This window comes from Carassius gibelio, chromosome B16, assembly GCF_023724105.1.
Source record: "Carassius gibelio isolate Cgi1373 ecotype wild population from Czech Republic chromosome B16, carGib1.2-hapl.c, whole genome shotgun sequence".
NCBI lineage: Eukaryota > Metazoa > Chordata > Actinopteri > Cypriniformes > Cyprinidae > Carassius > Carassius gibelio.
The window spans coordinates 23231841-23245586 of NC_068411.1; the positions used below are offsets into that span (position 1 = coordinate 23231841).

A 13746-nucleotide genomic window follows, 5' to 3' on the forward strand; every position below is an offset into this window, starting at 1 on the left:
TTCTATTATTATAATTATTATTATTTGAAATCTGTTGTATGCACTTTAGTATAATTTAGTTTACTCAAGTGTTGTGTACTAAGTGACAACTATAATATTTGAGTTGACAAAACAGTTTAAGGTTGCACAAACAATTACTAATAGTTTTTTTTTACTGTATGACATAAAATCAACCTATAGCATGAAATTCCCTGATTCCATCGATCACACCTCAGAGATCTTGACCTAATTGACACTATATAATTTTTTATATATAGTTTTTAGGATAATGTTTTTAATTGATATTCAATGTTAAATGTATTTAAAAATGTTTATTTATTTATTTGTTTATTTATTTACTTCAAATGTATTTTCTATTAATTAATTAATTTAAAAGACCTAAATATTTATCTTATTTATCTCACTCACATATATGAAGAAAAGTAGATACCACAATTTACACTTATTTATTTTTTATTAATTTGTGTAATTGTCTATTTAATTTTTGTTTATGTTATTGTAGCCTATTTATACACACACACAAACACGCACAGACACACACACAAACACACAGCAAACAACATTTTTGTAAAGCTTAGAAAAAAATACATTGTTTTATAGTTTCGTAAACCATCTGGCTGTTATACATTCAAGGCTGTGGGCACCCACAATGCCTCCACTGTACAGTATACAGTAAGAGTCATAAACACTGAGTCACACACTTTTAGAACAACAACACAAGCAGGACGTGTATTCTTACAGGTCCCACAGCTGCACCAGTCAGCTGCTCCATGCAAAAATGGTGCACAGATCACAACTGAAACAGATTGTTTTGCGTGAACAAAACTGGGTCTCCAGGTGCTGAACCACCAGAACTGAAGTTCACGAATACACCAAAGTCTGCGTGTAGCCAAAAGTCAAGTAGGCTAACCAACATCACTGTTTAAGCAGTTAACAAAATAGCAGATGGTGCTGCCATCCTGATCTTCTGAGAACATCTTTTCCTTAATTATCTGCGAATGCTCTAGCAGGCAGCTTGGTGATTATGGGTCAGCCACTAAGCTTTATAAGGTAATGCTTGTGTTGGTTCTAGAGCTCTGAGATGAACACCTTCAATGGCCCATGTCTTGAGTGGGTGGTAACACTCTTTATTTTGTTAAGTGTGGTGCTTCAGGAGAATTTGATCTGTAGAATAAGACAAAGCATTATGGATATGCAGGGTTTTGGGGGAAGGGTTGTATAAGTGGGGGTGGGGAGAAGATTCTCTGAAGCCCAGCAGGTGTGTTTCTGTTTTGGTGAAACAGTAGAAGGCCCCGCTCCTGCTGTCATACATGCATTCTTTGGAAAATCTGCACTATGTCCTATTATTGTGGCTTTGCAAGTTATAGGACCATTCACAAGAAAAAATGCCGGTTTTGTTATATTTCAACCATTATGCTGTATGATGCATCTCGTGCAAGACCCATATAAAAATAACCCAAGTTGTCACATATATAACATTCGGACTGATTTACTCTCTTTTTAACATTCCATGGAAGTCAACAACAAATTGCACAACTTAATCATACTCGTACTGTTGAAACTCATAATTGCATCATATATTAACTGGGAGTGCACTTGTAAGGCAGCCAGCACCAAAAACCTGACCTGATATGACCCTGGTGACACATATCACTTACAATTTGTAGAGAATTTGTAATCAAAACAAGTTCCTAGCCCTTACTAAGATATCTATTGAAAACACAAGGGTGAAAACAACAGCTTTGCAGCAATATCCAGCTGCTCAACTCTTGAGAGAGCGAGGGGTCACTCTGGAGCTAAATAAACAAGGTAGATAGTGAAGTGTTTCAGTAACTGGGTTGGAGGGGGTTGGGGTGGCTGGGACAGAGTCTGATCTCATAGCAAAGCGGGGCAAAGTGACAAAAACATCTATGGTTTTCTAGGGAACTGATAAAAAATGCTTTTTGCTGCTCAGTTTACTTCCACAATGTGATGTACTATGTAACATGTACTATGTTTTTTTCGTTGTTGAAAGTAACTAAACGCTGCATTTTGTTTTCATGAAATATAGTAAAACAGTGAAATATATTTTATAATATTCTGAAATATGATTACAACTAAGAATAAATCTATATATTTAATAACTTCATTCACAAATTAATGTAATGATGGCAAAGCTGAATTTTCAGCAGCCAGTTTCACATACTCCTTCAGAAATTGTACTAATAGGCAGATTTGCTGCTCAAGAAACATTTCTTATTATTTTGAATGATGATTACAGTTGTGCTGCTTAATATTTATATATCTAGAAACTATGATGCATTTTATTAGGATTCTTTGATGAATTTAAAGTTTAAAAGAATAGCATTTTGTAAAATTATGAATGTCTCTAGTGTCACTTTTGATCAGTTGAATGCATCCTTGAAAAATAAAAAAAAAGAATTTACTGACCTCAAACAATTGAATGTTAGCAGATTTACAAATAGAAAAATAAACTATTTTAAAGAAAAAAAGAACTGTAGGATGGGATTTCATAAATTGATTTTGAAATGTGGGCATCGCATATCACAATGTTGCCAGAATAAGTCACAACAATGCCGAGCTATTTAGCTATTACCAATAATGGTTGTCCAGTAGGCGGAAAGGCCTCAGTGACATCATGCAAAATTATTTTAGATTAAGAGCCAGTTTTAAAAAATTCAGATGACAAGCTTTGCTATGTATTTAATATAGTGTGCACTGGTGACTCAATTAGTGCAAGACTAAGAATTTTAATTAAGACTAAAATAAAGGTGAAATAAAAGCATTGCTCTCACAACAAATTCATTTTACGAGGTGGTTAATTGGTACGAATTAGTACGATCTGATAATTTCGATTTTGTAATTTTGTTTAGTAGGGCTATGTTGATTTTTCACATGATGTACAAATTCGTATGAGCAAGGTCATTTGAATTAGCCATCTCTTATAAATTGCTGTGAGATCGGGTTGAAGAAGCCTAAAGCAACATCTCCACAAGAAACAGAAGTTCTTTGGTGACCATGTGAATGGGTTTTATACAGAGAATCTACAGTCTTGATATGTTATCAACTGTATTTATTCTCTCGAGTCCTTTAGCAGGCAGCTTTTGGTGGCAGTTGGCCTGCCCCTCCTCCAGCTTCTTGCCTCTTTGCTAATCAGCTGTGGGGGAGGACGAGCCCATGGTCAGCCAGACACACACTGTACAAACAAGCCTGTAAACTAGGTGTCTAAGCTGGACGCTAAACCACTAACTGTAGGGCAAGTCTTCAGGACTGTGGCGCTGATATACACAGGCATGTCTAGTTGTTTAGGCTTAATCACATGTTTGAATCGTTTGTGTCAATAGACATTAATCCTCCATGTCTACATGCACACCTTCATAAGGCTGAGGCATTATAGGTAAATAAGCAGCTCCCACAGCTGAGTTCTCAATGGACCGTGCATCTGCCTCAAGGAACGGATGAGGTCTAATGCACAGGTAATTGTGAATATGCGGTGTGATTATTCTCACTGAAATATTGATTTAACCACAGCTGCTTTAGAGAATCACAACACTTGAGTCCAGATAAATGATTATTAAAAACGGCGATCTTGTGGATCTTACATTTTGTAAGTACAAATGGCTTGGTGAAAGTCTTTGTATTCCATTATTTATTTAGATCCCCATTGGTAAAGTGGGGCCTAGTATGATTGGGGTTGAATACTTTTAACGTTTCACTCTTTGATAATTTACATTAAAGAAAAGTTAAACATGTGGTGTGACATTTATTGAATATTCATTTGTCACACTGCAGGATCATTTAAAATGAACCAGTGAAGGAAAAGCATAAGTAAAAAAAAAAAAAAAAAAAATTGACCTTTATGTGTTCATTCAAATTTTACCAAAATTTTTGTTTGATTTAAAGAAGTATATGGACATTACGTCATCTCCCTTCATAAAAACTGAATGAAATTTTATACAACAAAACAATCAAAAACAACCCATAAAAGAAATGATATGTGATTTGTAATTAAGGGTTAGGGTTAGGGTTAGGGTTAGGGTTAGGACAATGTTTACAGCCAAAAACTGGAAACTTTTTATGGGTTTTTCCATGTTTGTTTACACAACAACAGCATTTGGGGGTAAACGAGAATGATTTTGAAAAAGCTGCTGTTTATAACTTACGTGAAACTTTTTAAAAACGCAGCAGAAGCTCAATTCTTTCTTCGAGGATTTGAATATGGTAATGCTAGATGATCCATAATAATGTGACTAGTATTATAATCATGAGCGAACCCAACATAGATGAGCTTTGGTATCCAGATAAACAATGAAAAGGAAGGAACAATGAAGAACCCGCTGGTGTTAGCGAAAATGATGAAGATGTTTTGTACAAGCTGAGCTTTTTACTTGGGCTAGTGTGGATTGTCAGTTTATACTTAGTTATCATGATAACTTATCTTTGACCTATAATGTGATGTGACTTCTGTCCCATATTTCCTAACACAACGAAATTAGTCTTTAACAGTTTAGAAGTGCAGCAAGCTGTTGAAGGTGTGGACAGATTATCATACAAATTACACCCAAGGTCTTGGTAATAACACAAAACAAAGACACAGGAATTGAGATGTTAATTTGTCAAGGGATAATGCACTTTAGAGGTGTGAAGCTTTGCTCTGACCAGTACTGACCTCTGAGTAAACAGAGAGCTATTGTGACAAAACAGAGAATGTTGATTCCCCGTTCTCTCTAACAGACAAGCCCAGTGTTGTTGTGTTCAGAGCAAGTGATCAGGGTCCAGTTTGGAATGTAACACCATCTTCATCAAGATCATCGGATCTGAACCAGTAGGAAGCTACCCCACTATTTACTTCCAATGAATTGCAGATGCAGCCCAGGTTTGGACCACCACCACTCCAGCCGGTGGCCCAGAATAGCACCAGCATTCCTTTCCCCTCCCCTCTCTCTCTCTCTCTCTCACCCAGCAGCGAGAGCACTGGGTCACATGGACTGCCACAGAGCCGCCAGATCACACACACTCACACTAATGTATTAGCACTCACAATGACCAAAACAAAAACAGCTCTGGAGAACAACACGTAAGGACATTTATTAAACTAGACTAATAAACAATAGGATTGTTAATCTAAAAATGTTTTGTCTTCATTCAGAGTGGATTTTTTTTTTTATTCCATGGTTAGATGCATGAAGAGTTATTGAAACACTATATATACACACACACATAACATATGCATCCAGCATCAAGATTGTAAATCTATCTAACAATTAGGGCTGCGCGGTTATGTCTTGAAATTGTAATTGCGATTATTAATTACAATTATCACAACTGACCTTGAATGATGTTTATATACCATTGTTTGTTGCAACTGCATGACTTATTGTTATATGAAAATAAACAGGCTGAAAACACTCTAACTGAAAAACTAGTATTGCTTTTCTATAGTATTAAGCCTCAAATGGCAACTATACATCGAATTGGTTTCTTCTTGAAATTATAAAAAAGTACAAAAAATAAATAAAAATAAATAAATAAAAAAACATTGGTATTATAATGTTATACTAAAACTTGATTTAAAACAATGGGGAAAACCCTTAAGATAACATGCAGGGAAACGACGCATCTTAAGCACGCAGAATAACATAAGTGGATATTGAACAATTAATTTCCTCTTTGAACAATTAAATAATTGTAACATCACTGATTGTAATCACGGTTAGAAATTCGATTAGTTGTGCAGTACTAACAATATTGAAAAAAAGTTAAGGAAAATAAAAAAAATTAAATGATGAAATTGCTTGTAAATTACACAATTAATTACAAAGAAACAAATAACAAAGTAATGCATTAAATTAAACATTAAATATTGAAGTAGAAACACTGAAGACATAGCCTACTTGTAAAGTTTTCTCCAATAATTTGTTTTATTTATTCTATCTATCTATCTATCTATCTATCTATCTATCTATCTATCTATCTATCTATCTATCTATCTATCTATCTATCTATCTATCTATCTATCTATCTATCTATCTATCTATCTATCTCTTGCCCTTAAGCTTCACTTAAAATCAAACAGATCAGCTTCTTCTGAAGGGATTTCCTGTTCAAATTAAATCAGAAACAGAAAAACAACCCAAAACTGTAGACAGAAATTGGCCAGTGTTTGACAGAAACCGCTAGGGTTTTCTATGCACACTGATATTAAACAGCAGGGCCAATGGCAACAAAGGATGGAGTGAACGATAGCTCCACCTCTCCGCTTTTCTCATATATATAAGCCCGTGGAGTTGACCCAGAAAACACACACACTCTCTTTCTCGTTTGAAGATAGTGAGCAGCGCTCTTTTGTGCGTGGGTCCGCTGGAGTATGAAGCTTCACCTTGCGGAATACAAAGTGTAATACTTTAGAGGCTTTGGAACAGATAAAGCGAATTTGCCCTGCAGCGGCGGAGTCACTGAGCACAGGACACGGGGTAAGAGATTCAAAACGCTTGAGAAACTCACGGACTGTGTCTTAAAACGCAGTGTGCTGCCTATCTAGACAGCATTTTAGTCGTCATAAGCGCTTGTAGCATTTAACGCGCTTGCGAGGTCCAAAATGCTGTCTAGGTAGGCTGCTCACTAGGTTTTAAGACGGCGCCAGTAATTTAAAGCTCAGGGTGGCAGATCCATTGTTTGCTTCGCTGCACGGTGACTTTCTTTGGATTTATGCTGTGCATTATTTAAATTTCTATGTGTAAAGTACAGGATATAATATATATAAAAATGGCGAGCAATTTCTTAAGTGTAAGGGTTTAATTAAAATGCATTTTCAGTTATCCTCATTGTTTAGATCTAGTGTTTAAAAATATACTTGGAATCTATTTAGATTGAGGCTGTGTGAAAGCGTTAGTACTGAAAAATAACACTCCATTTAATTTCAGAAGTGTTGCTTGGATGTGCATCATTGAGATTTAAGAGGTAGTAGTGTGTTGAGTAGGCAGTCAGGTGGGCTGAAGTGTGCAAAAAGACATCTCTCCTACCTGTCCAATGAGACTGGAATTTCTTTGCTAAATTTTGAATTACAACTGTTAGATTTCTCTGTGCATTTATAGAATTTGTGGTCAATTCAACTAGACGCATTTACATTCATCAGTTTGGCTTAGAGTAAAACAACTTGCTTTTTGTTGTCAATAGTCCAATTCTAAACCTAATATAATCTGTTTCATTGAAAGGAAATTTTATGGCAGAGCACATGATGATGCCAATGAACCACGGACAGGGTAACGGGGGTCTGCATGGCTACCGGATGGGCATGAATGGAGGCCTGCAGGCGGGCCCCCAGCAGCATGCACCCCAGCCCGGGCTGAGAGCAATGCCCAATGGACAGATGATGCACTATGGAGCGGGGCCTCAGGGAAACATGGAGGCTGCCATGCGCCAGAGGGCCAACATGGTGGGGCCTATGAATGGACAGATGGGTCACCACCAAATGCAGTCAACTAACATGATGTTCAACAACCAGGGCCAGCAGCAGCAACATCACGTTCAGCAGCACCAACAGCACCACCACATGCACCAAGTGCAGCAGCAACAGCCTCCACCACAACAACAACAACAACAGCAGCAACAACAACAGTACATGAGCGGGGGTCTCACTTCCCAGCAGCTCATGGCTAGCATGCACCTTCAGAAACTCAACACCCAGTACCATGGACACCCTCTGGGACACATGAACGGCAACCACATGGGGAACGGGGCACAGTTCCGCATGGGTCAGGCCCAGTTGAGCAACATGCAGCATATGGCCGGCCCGGCTCTCAGTCTCAATGGCATGGATGCCGATCTGATTGACGAGGAAGTGTTGACATCGCTGGTCATGGAACTAGGACTGGACAGGGTGCAGGAACTCCCTGAACTCTTTCTAGGACAGAACGAGTTTGACTTTATCTCGGACTTTGTGAGCAAACAGCAGCCAAGCACCGTTAGCTGCTAAGACTGGAACATATGGACGCTTGAAGGCGATATGGGCAGCAGAAGTTGCTCTTTTGATCTATTTTTTGGGATCGCCATCACCAAGACAAGAGGCGATCAGATGTCTCTTTGTCCACAGAAACGGGTGGTCAAGCTCCTATCAGGACTACAGTTCTGATTCCGTCTGGAACGCTGAGCGGCGATCCATGGATGAATGTAACAACACTTCAGAACTGTGAACTTGGTGCAATGTAAAGACACTCAAACCTTATTTGTCTTCAATGCAGTTTTAGATTTAAAAATGTATTTATTTATTGCTTATCAGATGTATTAACATAGAACAAAAAAGCAATGACGTTAAGAACCTGTGGTTTATGGGGAAACTCCCAGAATGGTATTGCTGAACTGTTGTTATTGATCACATAGACTGAGAACTTTGTTAATCAGACCCAAACTGTAAGTCTGATGTTTTGTTTTACGGTAAAGTTTCAGCAAACCCAAACCACTGCTTGCTTACAATAGTGGTTAACGCCTGTCGTGATACAACTGGTCTGTCTAAGCTTTAGAATTGCCTTAAATCAAGTTGCTATTATTTATTTGTCTCCCCAAACCCCACCCAAACAGTCCAGGAGGGCTCAAACCTATGTGTGACTTGTAATAAAGATGGTCAAGTTTTTTTAACGCTGGCCTAATTTTTCATCAGTCTCTTATCTTATTTGTGGAAATGAAAAGGGGTGAGTGAAGCCATGTATATTTGTTAAAAGCGTTCAGAAAATTTCTAAAATATGAAGCTTGGATTCGCTTTATTTGATTAGTTACAATGTCATATCAAGCTATAGAAGTTTACTCCTTGAAATGTAATTAATTGCAATCTTGCCTGGTTAAATTGGTTACTTCACTAGTTATCTACCATTTATCATAAAAGGGATAGTTCATTAAAAAATTACAATTCATCCTCCTGTTGTTCCAAGATGATATGCATATTATTATTATTATTTTTTATTTTTTTTGGAACCTACCAGTTACTTTGAAATGAGTGTGTGGTGTTAGGTTGTCTCTTTTTTTCTCCTTCTCCATAAAATTAAATTCATTTTGATCCAGTAGTTTTTGGACCTCAATAATTGTGCAAAAACATAGATCAAATTATCAGTTTGTTTTATGGAGATGGAAGTCATAAAGGCTTGTAACAGCACAGAGGTGAATTAACTGACTTTAATTTTGAGAGGGTTAACTATACATGGTGTTAAACTGAAATGTGCTATTGAAAACAATTACTGACTCTCGTTAAAAGCTGTTGCTTAAGACTAGTGACAGTTCTGAGAATCCCATGACTAACCTTTGTTAGTTAACAAACTAGTTTCATGCTTGGTGTAAAGTGGTTGAATTGTGCTGCAATAGCTACTTTCTCCATTTGTATGTACTTATTAGGTCTTATATACAAGCCTGCAACAACCTTTTACCTACTTTCAGATATAATAAGAGGTGTATAGGGGAGGTAGTGGAAATTGTCCAGGTTAATCTGTGCTTACCTTGACATTACAAGTCTTTATGTGAACCCTGGGCCTGTGTTTTTGTAATGAGAACAGAGGGCAAAGTGTTGTCCATTTACGGACATGCTGTGGTGAGGGGGTTTGGGTGGGGGGAAGGGTGAAGATTGCAGTGACAAGCCGTTAACGCTCCACTGTCACTTCCTGTTCCTCCTCAGCGGAGGAAGGGCTAGAAGAAAGTCAATGCGGTTACTGTGTAGTAGCACTTGCATTGGATTCCTCTTTGATTGCTCTGGTATCAGAACAAGCCTTAATAATACAAAATGAATGCTTGTGGATGGTGAACGCCAGGAATGAACTAACAGACACCATCAGAGTGTCTCAGTGTTGGCTCCACCCTGTTTATTTTCAAAATCTATACGTTTGTTAGTCTCTGATTTGTTTTTGAGTTGAAGTTGGTGCCCTTTCCTTCGTATGGTCTTGATGCCTAGTCTTGGACCCATAAACAGCAAAATTAGAAGCTTATGCATTGTGAATTAACATGGTGTGACTGAATGAGTATAAATTCACATTCACAATGTCTTCATGTATATGATTTCTAATTTCTAACAGATTGATCCTCTAGATTTATCCAAACTGATACAGAAGAGTCATTTTTTTAGGAGATTCTATTTATTTTGAGCAATAAAATGTATATGTATAAATGAGATGGGTTAGAAATGGGAGATTGGGCACTTAAAATTATTTTTCATACATTTTTAGTTTAGTTTTATTAACATACACACCCATTCAAAATTTTGAGGTAAGATTTAAAAAATATAACTAATACTTCGATTCAGCAAGGACTCGTTACATTGTTTAAAAGTAACAGTACAATTATTTATATTTTAACAAATTTCTATTCCAAATAAATATTGGAATTTTGAACAACTTTTCATCAGATAATCCTGAAAAATACGGATCCTGGTTTCCACAAAATGGTTTTCAACACTGATAACAACAAATGTTTCTTGAGCACCAAATCATTACACTGTAATGATTTCTGAAGAATCATGTGACTTTAAATGGCTGCTGAAAATTCAGCTTTACCATCACAGGAATGAATTACATAAAAAAAAAAAAAAAAAAAAAAAAAAATATATATATATATATATATATATATATATATATATATATATATATATATATATATATATATATATATATATATATATAACTAATTAATGCAGCCTTGGTGATCATTAGATTTCTTTCAAAACCATAAAAAATAATGAATTTTTGTTGGACTAACACTTTAAAACCTTATATGACAGATGATTTTAGTTTAAAAGCTTTTTAAAACTTAAAAAAAATGCACCTGAATGTTTTGATTGTACATGAGTACGCTGTAATCAAGTTGTAACAGTGACATGTGCCAAGTGACATTTAATCCAGCGTTTATAAATCGAAACAGCTTAAAAGAACTTCGACTGTACACTTCTGAAATGAAAAGTAGGGGTTTTCAGTTCAAAGATGTATCGGTAATCTCACCTCTTCTCTGGGAAATTCAGCTGTCTTTGTGAACTTTGCGATTTAATAAGATAAATATAGGTGTGTGTGCACAACAGGGAGAGGGAAGGTGTGCGTGGTTTCTTTCTCAGGTGATGGAACATACAACTATTGTGTGAATGAGAACATTATAACATGTAACATCCCTGGGTGTCTTCAGCCATATGGCATCACTCATCCGCCTATTAGATAAGGATTGGGTGTGACTGATTATTACTGTCAGCTATTAGCTAATTGTTTTGTATAGAAAATAATGCAATGGAACAACAATTTATCATAATGAACTTTTCTATGACAACTTGGAGTACTAAAGCCTTTTAGATTACGCCATCATATACTTTCTCTTTGTCAAACTCTTCTGGGGAACCAGACTAGACATACACTAAGCAGGGTGTGACAGGAGACATGTACTGTTGACTGTTTTTTTGCTGTCTCTCTCTGAGGCCACCCACAATAATCTCTAAACACACACAGGAAAAGACACTGAGCTCTCTGAACAGCTTTGGATTCAGTAGAATGAGAAAATGACAAGGTCCAAAACAAGAAATGTCTTGGTTGGGTGGGGGCGGGGGAGCCACTTACTGAAATTGAGAAGAGTAGTCTGGGAAATTCTGTGTAGGGTTTTACCCAGTAGCCATGAAGGATCCCGGAGACCACCCCTCTTCAACATATCACACAGTCAGCTATTTCTCTCTTACACAGCTTTCCTGACAACAGTTTGCGGCTGAGGTGTTTACTATTTCATGTCTTTGTCTAGAAGGAGAGGAGATTTGATCATTTTTTTTTCAAAGAACAATTAATTAAATACCGGAGTGAAATGTCTGCAAACGATATCTGACAGCACAGCGAGCAAGAGCAGTGGCTATATTAAACAGTAGCTAATTTAAATAATGACGCGAGCGAGTGAGCAGTCAGTATGATTCGGTGAGTTGATTCAGTTGATTGATTCATTAGAAGGATTCGAAGCGGTAATTCCGGACTTCAAGAACGTTTCTGACCAAATAATTAAAAGATGTGGTACATAACAGTACTGACCCAAGAAATTACAATTATGTCATCATTTACTCATGTCATTCTAAACCTGGATGACTTTGGGTGGGAAAGAAGATAAGGAGATATTTTGAAGAATGCTGGTATTGGCCATTGAATTCCATTGTATGGACAGAAAATAAAATAAAGCTACAGAGACAATTCTCAAAACAAAGAGAGAAAGAGAGAAGAGATTTGAAGAGATTCATACAGATTTGGAACAACATGTTAACTATTGCTTTAATTTATTGATCTTCTTATTAAGAACCTTTTGTATTTCTATAGATTTTTTATTTGGCTGTTTGGTTCTTTGGCTTTACAAAAAAGTTTGAATCCATAAATTCTTTAGCATATTGTTGCAAGTTGCACCATGTGTAAACACGCAAACATGAAGCCCACCTGGGTTCTTTGAAGAAGGTTTTCTGAAGAACCACAGCACACGGTTCTCTTATGGCACCAGGCTGCAAACACCTTTCAGATCCTTTCAAGCCAAAAGATTTATTAGATCACAAAGCATGTGATCTAATAAGCCTATATCAGCATTAGATCATTATATGAGAGAGAAAAATACAGGAAGGGATCAATGGGTGGAGCGTGCATCAACATGTTTTCCCTTCTGCCAACTGACTGTCTTTCAAATAAAAACATGTTTTTTGGACTTCAATTGGTTTTACCCCCACGCTGACCATTCATGCGTGAACGTACAAGAGAAATTGATTGTGATGGACCACACTTCCTGCTCTTGTTTCGCCTGACTGCCAGCCAACAACCCTAATTGAGCATTAGCTAGACCAGCTCCAGCTACAGAACTACCATAACCACCTTTAACTATGAATATTCATGTTTTGGCCCATCACAGGTCTCCACACGTTCATCAATATCTTCATTATGTAGGTGCAAATGATGCCACACATGTTTAGGCAGGCCGTGGCACCAAGAGTGTTTGACAGCTAAAATCGCTGGAGATTCTCTTCGCTCTGCTCCCATCGTTCCCTTCCCCTTCCACTGTTTATTGCCTAGGGCTTTTGAAGTTAAGGGCACTGTGTAAAGGATTCATTTTCCTGTGTGAAGCTTACATCTCAGCCAGGCCAGCTTCAACAAGCCGAGGTAGGAGTGGCACTGTTTGTTGTTTGTTCAGTGTTGTGCATGTATGTGTGTGTGTCTGTGGGGGTGGCTTTAAGCTATTCATCGCTGAGCACTCAACTACCGATATCCCTTAGCTCTAAGAATGTCAATTTCTAGCATAAGCAACCTACGGGCAGATGGACGCCTTTGAACATGAGCTATCCAGGTGAGGTCATCCAAGTGTGTGCTCTGAATGTCTCCAGAGCGCCGTGGCAGAGACTCAAGCACACTGTTTTGGCAGGTCGAGACGGAGCAGATTGAGAAAGCCATGTGGGTTTTGATATTGCCCGCTAGAGATTACTATCATGCTGACAAGTGACGTACGACTCTGCAGCATTTCCCAAACATCAGCAAGAAACATGGTTTCTGAGATGAGATGTGAAACAGTAGTAGGTGAACTATAAAGCTGTAAAAACACTGAGTGGGGACTGGAAGTGGTCAAAACCCGGATCACAGATGGTAGAAACTAACCTAGCACCCCTCTGGCACACAACAGTGTGCCGGCGCTCTAAGCATTCAGAATATTCTAGGAGCCTGACAGACACATTTTTATATTTGCAGCATGTCTGGCTGAGAGGGCACCTGTCTGCTCTTCTGATTGGAT

At 37.5% G+C, this 13746-nt stretch overlaps 1 protein-coding gene across 1 annotated transcript; it reads left to right on the forward strand.

Annotated features, from left to right (window-relative positions):
• The first annotated feature begins 6285 nt into the window (after positions 1–6285).
• Positions 6286–8650, forward strand: LOC127975209 (cbp/p300-interacting transactivator 3-like). Its single transcript, XM_052579076.1, has 2 exons — positions 6286–6473; positions 7215–8650. The coding sequence occupies exon 2, from the start codon at positions 7223–7225 to the stop codon at positions 7973–7975; it is 753 nt and encodes a 250-aa protein (XP_052435036.1). The 5' UTR covers positions 6286–6473; positions 7215–7222; the 3' UTR covers positions 7976–8650.
• The last annotated feature ends 5096 nt before the right edge of the window (positions 8651–13746 follow it).

Bases quoted from the DNA above. Each gene is read 5' to 3' on its own strand.
- LOC127975209 (XM_052579076.1), top strand. From the start codon at position 7,223: ATGGCAGAGCACATGATGATGCCAATGAACCACGGACAGGGTAACGGG.